The sequence below is a fragment of the Sander vitreus genome, chromosome 8 (assembly GCF_031162955.1).
Source record: "Sander vitreus isolate 19-12246 chromosome 8, sanVit1, whole genome shotgun sequence".
Taxonomy (NCBI): Eukaryota; Metazoa; Chordata; class Actinopteri; order Perciformes; family Percidae; genus Sander; species Sander vitreus.
Window position 1 is genome coordinate 17,890,069 of NC_135862.1, and position 13,609 is coordinate 17,903,677.

A 13,609-nucleotide genomic window follows, 5' to 3' on the forward strand; every position below is an offset into this window, starting at 1 on the left:
AACTCCATCCCCACACTCTCTTTCTGTTTGTCTTTGCAGCTTTCCAGATAGTGTTTCCATTGCCATGAGAGCTAAGCTTGTATTATGCACATCTGCAGGGATTCTCAAATTGCACCATGGCAATGTGGTGAGAAAGATTCACAGCACTTCTCCTTCTCTTCTTCTGCCACAAAATTGGACATTTAGTGCCGAAACTGTTGTCTTGACGGCCTTGGTTGCGGCAGTAAATGTATGGCACATAACAGCAAGGAAATTGTTCTGGAAATGTGTCTTTTGTGTCAGAAGAGTTAAAAAGAGAGAAAGATGTATGGGTATGTCAATGCATGCTTGCCTGAGTGCTACGTAAGAACTGGACAAAAGCAATTTCTGCTTTTCTGTATGTCGGCGGTAAAGATTGGGTGCTGAGAGATCTTGCCCAGGCAAACAACATTGCAATAACCCAAGACAGTTATGTGTGTTTATGTGTGTTTCCCTGTATGAGTGTGTATGTGTTTGCTTAAGAGTAAATCGTAGTCATTACACAGAGAGGTTGTAACCGAGAGGTGATTGGAGAATAGCAGTACTATTAGTGGGTGATTACATCTCAGTCTGTTATTACACACCAGCAGCTCCTTAGCAATGTAAAAGGCTGCTTTGCTCGACGCCTCGTAAATCTGACACACTAGGCCCACACGGTGCATGAACTCGCACATAATGACACAATATGTTATTGTCATGTGAAACCTTTGATGATTATTCAGTTTGAACTCTAGTTAAAGAGTTTGATGTTTCTCTACATGAGAACTTTTACAAGAAAATATTTGCAGACCCCACAGGGTAAACAAAAATGCATGGTAATTTAAAAACAGGCTTGTTTTTCTTACAAGCCTGTAAAGTCTTTTTCAACCAACAGCAATAATAACTAGGTTTGTTTGTACCGTGGCACACACAAATATGCATCAACATTAATCTGAAAAAAGCGACACAAACGAGCACACACAAAAATACACACAAACAGCTGGCTGGGTTAAACAGAAACATTTATGGTGCTGTCAACATTGTGTGTATTTATGGATGCAATCTGTGAGGTCACATTTATTACTGTCAGAAATGGGCGGAATTATGTCTCTTTAAATAATTAGTTTTAAACCACACACGCGCACACACACACACACACACACACACACACACACACACACACACACACACAAACACATACAATCTTTGCATATTGATTTGCACATTGATTCAGGGGATATTAAAGCTCTGATGTTATTAATCATCGCTGATTATGTTTTCAGTGAGCTGAGTTATGATTGAGGAAAGAAGAGGAGAGGATTGTGTTGGGCTAGACACCAGAGCACTGCAGCTCAGAGCACATCTTCATACACAGTAGGGCTGCACAATATGAGAAAAATATCTAATTGCGATTATTTTGACTTATATTCCAATTGCAATATGAATAACGATATCTCATTTTCATAAAAAATAAAATAAAATAAATAAATAAATAAAAGGATTATAGTGTGATTTTTGCGAGGATTTGTACTTAACAAAGACTTTTTTCTTTAGTCTGTAGGATACGATTTGTAGGCCGGGACGTCTCTGCAGCACCACAATACTTAATTCAGAATGGTTTGACACATAATTTGCCATTAACAAATATTGCGCCCCCCTGCAATTTCGATAACATTGCGATGAATTGTGCAGCCCTAATACGCAGATGGTACATCATATACATTTTAAAACTGGCTGAATGTGTTTGCAACGTGAGCATCGGACCACACTATGTTGACTTTTTTTTTGTAAAATTATGACAAATGCCCAAATTATCTGTCTGGGAGATGCACACTTGTCTGTGCAAATCCATACCTGAGGTGCGTTTGCATTCGTGATAGTTACCGCACAGTTTGGACGCCTCTTTGCAGACACTACAAAGCCGTTTAGTATCAGTAAATTATTAAACTGTTCTGTATGTATGCGTAGTGATTGATGAGTGTTGCGGCGTCCTGCCCTTGCCCTCTCTGATATGAAGGAAAGATTGTGTGACATGATGTCATTCCATCAATGCAATCATAGCCGGACACAGACCCTCATTAATAAAGGCAGTGGTATGTCAGTGTCAGCTCACAGGGAGGGAGACAAGAAGGAGAGGGTTGAGAAAAAAATAAATGATGAAAGAACAGAAGTAGAGGGGGAAAAAGAGCAAAGAAGAGACGGTGGATTAGAAGTGAGCGTGAGGCAGGAAGAAATTAAAAAGAAAAAGAAAACTTTACTGTAGGATGCCAGTGGATGGAAAAATATCAGTAGAATGGCATGAGATCAAAAGAGGCAGGGAAGAAATGAAAAGCAGACGGAAAGAAGGGAGAATGGGATAAGGTGGATATGTTCAGTATGTGCAAAACTTGAGACATTGGGTAGATATCTATACTCTTATATCACACAGGTCATTGTGGCTCTTTCTTAGTGTATCTGGTTAAATTCATTGGCCAGTCACCTTATGCATTAGTTTCAGACTTATGCTGATTTGTCTGTAAGAAGTGTTACTTTATAATGTATTGCCCATTTGTGCACTCTATCTTACCAAACATTATTGCAGTATTTTAATTGCATACAAGCTGATAGGTTTGACTTTGCTGCAAATAATCTTGCACAAGATACCATTTTTTATTTTAATGTTACTTTCATTTTATTCCTGTATGAAACCAACCTGACACTTACTTGAGATACTGTTGGCAATCCCTGACAGTGAACATCAATATTCTTGTGTGTTTTATTTTTGTCAAAGTAACTATGAGTGTGCAGCAATGTTGTGGAGTGCGGATAAATTTTTTGAAGTCTGCTGTTTGGAAACTGGTGTGTGTAATTCAAGAGACCATAATTTAAATATAATCATTTACACCACATCCACGTTTTATCAGTTGTTTGTCTTTGTTTTGGGTGTGGTTTTCCGAAGGCAATGCTGTTAAGAAAGCCACATGAACGCACACCACTGGCAGACTATACAAGCCATACAGTTTCCAATAAATGGGCTTACCCCACAATGATAATGTAACTTTTACGAAGATAAAAGCAGACATGACATATACTCTGTGATAAATGACTCTAACCTATAACATACACATTGTGGGCCCTATTTTAACGATCTAAGCGCACGGCGTGAAGCGCATAGCGCAGGTTTAGGGTGTGTCCAAAATCCACTTTTGCTAGTTTGACGGCGGAAAAAAGGGTCTGTGCGCCGGGCGCGTGGTTCAAAAGGGTTGTACTTAGTGACTTCATTAATTCATAGGTGTGTTTTTGGCGTAACATGCAATAAACCAATCAGAGTGTCATCTCCCATTCCATTTAAAAGCCAGGCGCGTTTGTACCTTGCCGCATTGCTATAATGATGGTGGATTTGCACCGTAATATTTTTATTTGTAATCTTTTGCATGTTTGTATGCTGCTGCGCTTCCCTGTGTGTGTGTGTAACAAGCATAATGTGTGTGCTGTGCATAAGCCTAGGCGCTGCTAACATAACAATGAAATACTGGCTATTGAGTTTAGACCAGGTTTTTGTTGGTCAATTGCGCGGTCACTTCCCGCTGCCACAAGATAACAATACGCCAAGAATTCACCTGAACACACTTACCTGTCAGACCAGGGCGCAGGTGCATTTGCTATTTACTTGCATATTATATACTTATTTTTGGGGTGCTTTTCCCTTTATTATATAGTGACAGTGGATAGACATGAAAGGGGGAGAGAGACGCGGGATGACACGCAGCAAAGGGCAGCTGGTCGGATTCGAACCCGCACCGCTGCAGGACTCAGCCAACTCAGTGAACTAGAGGCCGCCCCTGCATTTGCTATTTAAACGACATGGGCGCTGGACAGTCTTAAAATAGCAAAGACACTTGTGTCAGGCTTTGCGGCGCGCTGCGTGGGTGCAAGATAGGGCCCCTTATGTCTTCACAAGTTGATTTTAATACTGTAGTAAAATACATGGAAACCAGCTGCTACTTAAAGTCATGGAAAACTTTTTTTTTTTAAAGACTAAGGTAGGCTTTAGAAAATGTTTGGTACTAATTAAATTATTGGATGGCACTAAACATTTAAAATCGAGGCTACGCCAGCCAGGTGACTTTCTCTGTCTCTCTCAATTTATCTTTTTGGTCTCATTCTTTTCTCCTCCCTCCACCAGGTGTGATGCCAGAGCGGCAGTTTGGTGGAACCCAGTTTGTTTGCAGTGTGGTCGCTTCACATGTCAGCCACCAGCCATCCACCAGCTTCAGCTTTGTCTGGATCGCCCCACCGCCCGGCACCGGCTGTGTCAACTTCCTGTAAGTCATGTGTGAGTGTATGTGTTTAAAAGAGAACTGCTAAAAGAGAATACGACACATGAGTAGTTGGGATGCAGATTAGGACCTTTACAGCTGTTTCATGTTGTGTGGCTGCATATTGACCCAATAAGCCTGAGTGAGGCTTATCAGCCAACATCATGGTCGGTGTTTTCTCTGTCGGAGCCACAGGAAGGATGTTAAAAGGCCATCCTCTCAGAGAAAGCATGCATGATGACTAGAAAAAGGATAAACTTGGGACAAAGATAGTGTGTGTGTAGTGAAATGACCTGTGCAGTGGCAGGTGGGTGTGTGTGTGTGTGTGTGTGTGTGTGTGTGTGTGTGTGTGTGTGTGTGTGTGTGTGTGTGTGTGTGGTAATATCCTCAATACCTTGCTTGACATGACGTGCAGTGGCAGGTGTGTGCGTGTGCGCGTGCGTGTGAGCGTGTGTGTGAGCATGCGTGTGAGCGTGCGTGCGTGTGTGTGTGTGTGTGTGTGTGTGTGTGTGTGTGTGTGTGTGTGTGTGTGTGTGTGTGTGTGTGTGTGTGTGTGTGTGTGTGTGTTTAGCCTGCTTAGAATTAACGGAAATACCCCCATCCTCTTATTCAATGGGCTCTGTCCCTCTTCTCATTGGAAAATGTGTGAGTGGTTGAACAGCTCCACCCATCCCCCAAGGATGGGTGTAGTACAGACACACTTAAAAAAAACTCTGGTTCACATGATTCACACATAAGCATTAGTAGGAAGGAATGGCTTATATAAGGGTCTTAATTGGGTTTTTAGCCCACTGCAGCTGGGGCAGTAACCAGTTACTCAGTAACACTGTACAGGTGCTTTCTATCTGTATGCCTGTTTGTGTACACGTTACTTGCTGTGTTTCCCTGAAGCTTACTTGTTGTTTGATTGGCCCAAGTAGAAAAATATCTAGCTTTATACGCTTGAGAACAGCCTTGATCTTTCCTGTTTTTCATTTTCATTCCCCCTTCTTCTGTTTTGTCGTGCTCTTAATCATTTTCTCCATCTCTATCTGTTGGAAACTAGTTCTCTTGGCTGGTGAGTTACAGCCTCATGCTGATAATCAGTCAAAATGCAATTAGCAGCTGTTGCCGCAGAAGCGTAGAGGAAAAGGGAGGACTCTGTAACTCTGCCCAACGCAAAGTCACAACAGTGACAGCACCACATTACAAAGATCTTTGAGAAATTCACCCACATATATTGCAATATTTATACATATGACAAGGGTAATTCTCACACTTTTACATCAAGAGCAGCCAAGTGTGTTTTAAATATGAAATCTAAAAATGATATCACCATATACAGTAATTTGAATGCTTGGATAGTCAAATCAAACTACAACCTAATGCAAACCCTTCTTTTTGTTCCTTTTCTTTTACCAGTCATCGTCTTTCAAAACTTAAAAGACATTGCAAATTGCACATTATGTATATTATGTCTTATAGAAACCACAACTAAATTAAACATTTTGGCAGTACTCACAAAAATCCCTCAATGAATTACTGGAGGGACATGATAGACTATCAGACAGAGACTTTTACAGACAGACTGACAGAAAAGGCTTCAGCTGGGGAATTTGCTGAAGTGGAACTGCCATTTAGACAATATCCATCGAGCCAAACAGATTTACTGGCTTTTCTGTCTGCCAGCAAACACATTTACTGTTGAGCGTGTGTCAGCTTACGAGGATTGTGTGTTTCCTCAGTATTTGTGTATTGTCCATGCATGTGCTGTGTGTTTGCGTGTGAGTGTAAACCATGGAGCAGCAGTGTGCCAGTGCTGATGACAGTGGGGCTGGCAGGTGGCCACGACTGTATGACAATAGGGGCCCCTGTGGCTGACCTTATCAAAGTCAGCCAGTCACACTCCAGCTGGCTGGAGAGACTGCTTCTTACACACACACACACACACACACACACACACACACACACACACACACACACACACACACACACACACACACACACACACAAACACACACACACTCTTACTGCACCCTGTTCCAGTTCACAGCTCCCATCTCCACCAGTATATCCTCATATCCAGAGGTGCCCTCCCTGGGTTCAGTGACATGACGCTGGGAGAAATTCAACAGGCGAGGCCCTTGTGACCAATACCAGGGCCACCTTGTGTACCATTTATTTTTTATTGAATTCTATTGAGGTCGAGAGGTGATTAGATGACTGTCAGTTTCATTCTCTATCATATTTTCTTCTTGTTTTGTTTTTTTAATAAATGAATTCACCCAAGAATTGCAGTTTTATAGCAAATCTTTCAATCGCTTTAAAAGTCAAAAACAAGGTATTACAAAATATGGGTGTGACAGAGCAGAGGTGACATTTGTCTTGACCGTACAAAATGTAAATAATGCAATGTCCTGCCCTTGCCCATAGTGTTCCTGCCCTGATTGATCCAAGGACCTTTTTCCACAGGCAGTGTCCATGAGTGTTTAAATTAAAGGCACAGACATCCTATGTCCTTCACACGGCTAGAGCTGGTCCGCCACTGCATTAATATGGGACCTGTGAGCAGTTTTATGGGCTATATTGTGGGAGTGTTCCTGGTAACAGATCACTAGCAGGAGTGTGATAGAGTGCAGTGACGTGGGCATCTAGAAGAACTCATTTTCTGGGCGGCTGTAAATTGCCACCTAAAGAGAAGGGGAGGCCTTGGAAGAGAGGAGGAAAAGAGAGGAGAGGAGGTGGAGGAACAGGGAGGACACATACGTCTATAAGTAAATACCAATCACACTATTCAAACTCAAACTAGTCCATCAACAGAAAATTAATCAGCAACAGTTTTGACTTTCAGTCTTTTATCGAGCAAAAATGCCAACAAGCATTTGCTGGTTCCAGTTTCCTAAATACAAGAACCAGCAACTTTTTTTGCTTTTATATCACTGTAAATTGAATATTTTTGGGTTGTTGTTTTTGAACAAAACTATATGAATATGTACTATATGCCTTTGGATCAGAAATTGTAATAAGCAATTGTATTTATATTTTCTAACATTTTACCAATTTTACAATTAATTAATTATGTAATAAAAAAACAAAACAGTAGATTAACCGGTAATACAAGTAACCATTAGTTGCAGCTCTAATATGATATACTCTATGATAATGAAGCTATAGGCCAGGAGCAAACCTTTTCAGACACACAAAATGCAAACAAACTCGTGCTTCAATGATTGCATAAAACACAGTTGTGCCCCACTTTTTATTCTTCTTGCTCAGACATGACAGTCCACACCACTACATAATGTACTGAATGCTTTGCTGCACTTAGCAGAGGTGAGAATGGTGAATAGCTTCCTCTGGCAAATCTAAAGATGCACTGGTGTGTCTCGTCCTTTCTTTGCCTTTATTCTGCTTCACTAACAGCCTCAAGGCAGTCGGTGTAGTGTGTGTGTGTGTGTGTGTGTGTGTGTGTGTGTGTGTGTGTGTGTGTGTGTGTGTGTGTGTGTGTGTGTGTGTGTGTGTGTGTGTGTGTGTGTGTTTCAAACATTCAAACACTCTTAGCCCTGTGTATAGCTCTTGCTGTGTTGGTGATACATAGGTGTATTTGGGTGCTGTATGCATACATGCAGCCCTGCATGAACATATTTGTGTGTGTGTGTGTGTGTGTGTGTGTGTGTGTGTGTGTGTGTGTGTGTGTGTGTGTGTGTGTGTGTGTAAGATGTGTTTTTTTTTCAGCTGTAGTATTGTCTCCCTGTGGGACAGTTGCGTGGTTGGAGATTGCTTTAATTGCTGCATGTGAGCCCCCTTTCCAAAGTGTTCCCCTGAGGAATGTATCTAATGTTCCTTTATGTCATTCCATGCTGTGTTTGTGTGTTCATATGCATGTGTGTACATATGCATTTGTTTGCAAAGACTTATTTACTAGTACTATTACTATTTGTTCTTTTTCTAAATCTCTGCTACCTGCGGTTCCTCTGTCAAGTCCAAGACTGATTGAAGCCACTTGTATGAGCAATTAGGAGGAGAAAAAGAAATAAAGTGAGGAAGGGCAGGTGGGCGCTCAAACACTCTCTTGTCTTGTTAGCTGTAATTGAAAAGGAATGGTTACTGTGCTGCAATTATGCCGGCTGTTGTTGATACTGCCATCTGTTCAAAGTAGGCAGGTCTGTGGGAGCATTACGTTTTTGTTACACGCAGTACAGTATTGCATAGTACGTGGTTGACCACAGTCCACTGCTGCATGTTGTTAACACAGCCTGTTTCGGCTTTAAACCAACTTGACTCCATCTACCTTAACAATGATGGCTGTAGCAGGCAGCCATCATTCGCGCTGCTAAAAACAAGAGCCCACCAACTAGAGATCATTCAGGGCCCTGAAAACAGTACACTCTTTATACTCTCACAAAAGCTTCAGGTGCATGTGTCCTTTTTGGAAAATGACTATTAAATGATAAATAAATTGAAAATTGAAATGTGGGTTGACCTTTCTATTTTATGACAATAATGTGTCCTCAAACTCATCCAGTCTGGTGATTGTGACAGGCAGGATGATAGACAGCTTGTTATATTAATCAGAGGTCAAAGGCCAGAGTTCAGACATCAGGCTGATAGATGACCTATCTCACCCAGCACCTAATTTCTCCTGCTATTAGTCTTTTCCATTGATTTCCTATTATCCAAGTAAATCTTTTGGTCGGTTTTAACATAAATTCACTGGTTAATGAGCTCCTCTTATCATTAAAGCTCCATAGTAGCCTGTGGCTGTGTGACAGATTCACTGGAGACATTGGGCCAGGGAACATGAATGATTGGTTCAAAGTAATCACATTTTGACATTGTAGATGTAGAAATATAGGGTAGAAATGTGAAGCATGACAGAGCACATAAATCCGATCCACTTTTTTTCTCCACAAACCGACCAGAGCTGCAAATCTGACACAGTCCACCCATATAATTCCAATTTTCATATATCACACATTCACCTTTAAGACAGCAACTCTTATATCTCTCATATTCATGTTTTTAACCTTTCTTAAACTTTTAAAACGTGTTGGTTTTTCAGAATTTAATAGTAAATCAAACTTTTAAGAGGAAACCCTATTCCTGCGCTCCTCAACAGCACACAACCCGGACTCCTGATGCTGTTTACCCTAAAGGTCTCTGCATCCATGATATTGTCTTATTTCCCAAGGGATAGTCCATGACCCCTGTAATTATATACATACACCCATTTACACAGAGACACACATGCACACACATGTACATACATATCACACATCAGTGCTGATCAATACTGCAACAAATTGTCCACATCACATCTGTGCTGCACCAACATCTTATCAGGAGGTCACCATGCCACCTGCTGCGACTTTGACCTCCTTATCAATTCTAGATGAAATAGAGCGTGGAGATTGGAAAAAAAGAAAAGCGCTTGATTATATATGCAGCAAAATGAACCATGCTCAGGGGAGAGAGGGTCTGCTCCTGATGTATTTTGGGAGAAATGATTGGTTCACATTCTGCACTGTCTGTTCCCGCAAATGTGCTATAATGTGACTGACAAGATAAATTACAGACATGACTTGTTGCGGGGATTCATCTCTCTGTTGTTGACTCTGTGTCAATGCGGTAGGTTCTTCCCTTTCTCCCCCTCTTGTCCTAGTCTGACCCTCACTGAGAAAGTAAGATAGGGAGAAAAAGGTTTTTAAAAGGCTGATTTTCTCCCTTCTTCTTTTTTTTTTTTAGATCATTTTTTAAATTATTTTTATATTTTTGAACATACAGAACAGACAAACACAATTGAACAAGATCAAAAACCCTCTCCCACCCTCTGCGGTCTCGAGGAAAACAAAAACAAACAAATAAGCAAAAACAGAAACAGAAATCACACCTTGCCTAGTCACTCTTCTCTAATTCTTGTGACTCTGTCATTAGGACTGATACCTGTGCTGCTGCACCTTTCCATAGGTTTATAGTTGATGATTTGACTTTGTTAATCCTTGCTGTAGAGAGCTCAAGCATAACTATGTCTAGAAAATACGCCAACCACTGTTTTATACAAAGCGAGTGGGGGGGGGGCAGCGTCGAGCTATAATTTCTTTGGTTGCGGCTGCGCCGGCTAGCCAAACTTTCTTCTGTCTCCCAAGCAGATGTAATTTAGAGTCGTCATTAAGTAACAAGACAATTGGGTCAGTAGTAGGGCTGAACGATTTTTGAAAATAATCTAATTGCGATTTTTTTCCAAAATATTGCAATTGCGATTCAATATGCGATTATTTTTTAAGCTCTTTGTCTTCTGTATTATTCAACAAAGACAAGCAATAAATCATTGTATAGTATGAACATAGACTAAACAAATTGTTCTTTCCTGGAGGCCAGGCCTGTATGTGATGATGAAATTAGGTGATGCGTGAATTTATATGAATGACATCTTTTATTTAACTACTTCAGTCACAGTAGTATATTGAGCACTGACCAAGCCTGGTGTAAACATTCAAGTCAGAAACAAATCACACAAACTAAAGTGCAGTTTGCAGAAATATAAAAACAAATATGTGGCTTTACCACACTTAGTAGTATTTACATGTAATTATCATTTACTGTAATAAACATATGTAAACATGTGGATTGCACTTTTTAAACACTGTCTTTGAATTTTACTAGACAGTTAAATAAGTAAAAATATAGTATATACAGTATATACAACGGTGTATATATTTTTTTACAGCGCACACAGAAGAGCTGCCTCCAGCCCCTCCCTCCCCTCATGAAGTTGCGTGCTGCGTGCATGACAGCGTCAACATTGCACTCACGCTCAGAGACAGAGAGGCTATCGTTACGTTAGTAGTAGCATGCTGCTGCTGGTCTTGTCGTGGGATTAACTGTACTAATAAAACCATTGAAACAATGCAGCCACGCTGCTGTAAAAGCTCCCCGAACGTCATTTCTCAGAGTCTAGTTGTTACCCCTCCCCGTGGCAGTCTCCTCTACTCCATATCTTTATAACGGAGCTAGCTAACTGGAGCTAACTGCTAATCAGAGCTAATCCTATCCTATCCAATAATATCTATCCATTAACTGCATGTATATGGACTCAAGCCCGAATAAAACCCTTCATTTTATTAAAATGGCTGTAAAAGTTTTAAACTACAACTCAGAGTTGTTTGAATGACAGAAATCTGCTCAAGGTACGGCGTAGCGTTAGCGTGCTAAGTTGATGCTTTCTCTGCGGGTGCAGACTGATTTGCTCTTGCGAGTCACGTGACCAAAACGCAGCCTTTGCGATTAGGAAATCGCGTCTTAACATATTGCGATATTATCGCAAATGCAATTAATCGTTCAGCCCTAGTCAGTAGGAATTCAACATCCTATCACATCAGATATTATTGATGTTGTTTTATTCCAGAACTCATGCACCTGTTCACACTCCCAGACCATGTGCAGGAAAGTTCCAGTTTGTTCAGGTTGACAGAACGTGCAATAGGGAGTAGGAATGACTTTAGAGAAGTATCTCTTCTGAGGCGTCCAGTATGTCCTATGACATATGTTAAAATGAATCTGCTGGTGATTTGGGTCTTTGGAACAATGGAAAATATTGTCCCAAACTGTCTCCCAATTAATTGCATTCTCCTCACTGCTCAGCTCTCGCTCCCATTTCCTTGCTATTGGGAGTTCTCCTATGGATACTTGCATCAGTTTAGCATAGATCTTGGATGCTAATCCTCTCACAGGAAAATCAAGTTTCCCCATGGCACTCCGTAACATTTTAGGTCAGATATCCATCTTTTGAAGTCTTTGAAGACTAAATCAACAACAGAAAAATCATGTTGTTTTTTTTTAGAACCAGCTCTATTTTTTTTCTTGCTCACATATTTACTCCTTACTGCTGTTGTTTTCTTAATCTACCTAATTATTACTCACTAACAGTAGTCAAGGTAAATTGCTTTTGTCCTGGCTGTACACTGAGCAGTGACTGCGCTTCTTCTGGCTGTATTTGGAGCCGTAACTCTCTATGACCCTGTGCTAACAAGCAGGTAATTTGCCAAACAACTCCCAAATCCCTCCTCTGTGGAGCTTCATTAAATTTGCATGTTCTCCAAGAGCCTTTTTCAATTAATTAATTTAGGGGCAGAGGGAGGGGTGTTGGGGGGAACAGAGTAATGTGATTCCACGAAGCCATTCACACCTTCTCAAGCCCTGATCGGTATGAAAATATCAAGGCTGGGTTGAAATTAAGAAACCCTGCTTTACATTTCATCATAGCTCTTTTAGTGTTTATCTGGAGATAACTCCAGCATTGGATGCTTGTTTTCCCTCTTAGTCTGCCTGTCTCATTGTCCTGTCTACACTTCTTTCTGCCTCTGCTTTCTTTTACCCGTTTTCCCTGATTGCTGTGCCATAACCACAGCTGGTCCTCAACGTGGAAGATAAATCAACCAATTAGGGTGTATTATTTTAAGGGCTAGTTCCAAATGCACCAAATCACTGCTGGCGACTGGAACTGCACCCCACTGAAACTCCTCATATTAATCATGATTACCAACAAGCCTAGTGAGCCGGGAGAGAAAATTAGCTTTTAATTGGGATTTGAGGAGAAAGGGATGGGAGAGTCGTCTAACGAGGGAAAAAGAGCGGGGCAACGTGTGTTCTACACCCTCAGATGTAATAGTTAGTGTGGCGTGAGAAAGTCATTATTATCACCGGTCTTGTGTAAAAACTGTTACAAAAGTTTTTTGTGGTGTCAGTATTTAGTGCATATGTATGTCTTTAAGATAGCAGTCGTGCATGTATATGGCTTTAAGGTAAATCAGCCGTCAGTGTTCCCCGCTGTGTGTGTGTGTGTGTGTGTGTGTGTGTGTGTGTGTGTGTGTGTGTGTGTGTGTGTGTGTGTGTGTGTGTCTGTGTGTGTGTGTGGTTTGCAGGGAGCTGTCAAACTGGCTCTTGAGGGATACTTATGGCCGACAGCAACATGTAATCTAACATGGAAGACATGCTTGGTAATTACCCACTCCAGGCCCTTTTGGGAGCTCTTTGAGTGACAGCCTGTCCATCTGCATACATGTTAAAGCTCATATGTGGCTTGGAGTGTATGTGTGCGTGCATGTGTGTATGGACTGGATCTCTACCTTTTTTGCATGCCTCGCTATTTGACAGCAGATTGTGGACTTTGAAAGACAAGCCCATCTAACCCCCATCTCTATTGCCACTGACCAAATCCCAACCCCCCCTATTCTCCCTTCCTCCTCCATTTATCCATATCCTCCTCTTTTTCTTCATCTTCCTCAATCCCTATATATAAGACCCCTTTCCCATCTCTCATATTTGCTCCTCTAGAC

At 41.2% G+C, this 13,609-nt stretch overlaps 1 protein-coding gene across 1 annotated transcript in view; it reads left to right on the forward strand.

The window, feature by feature from the left end:
* The window catches only part of LOC144521689 (reelin-like), a 70,258-nt gene that overhangs the window by 8,527 nt on the left and 48,122 nt on the right, over positions 1–13,609 (forward strand). The window contains exon 3 of the mRNA XM_078256242.1: positions 4,163–4,301. Within this exon, the coding sequence (XP_078112368.1) occupies positions 4,163–4,301 (139 nt within the window). The remainder of the gene's footprint in view (positions 1–4,162; positions 4,302–13,609) is intronic.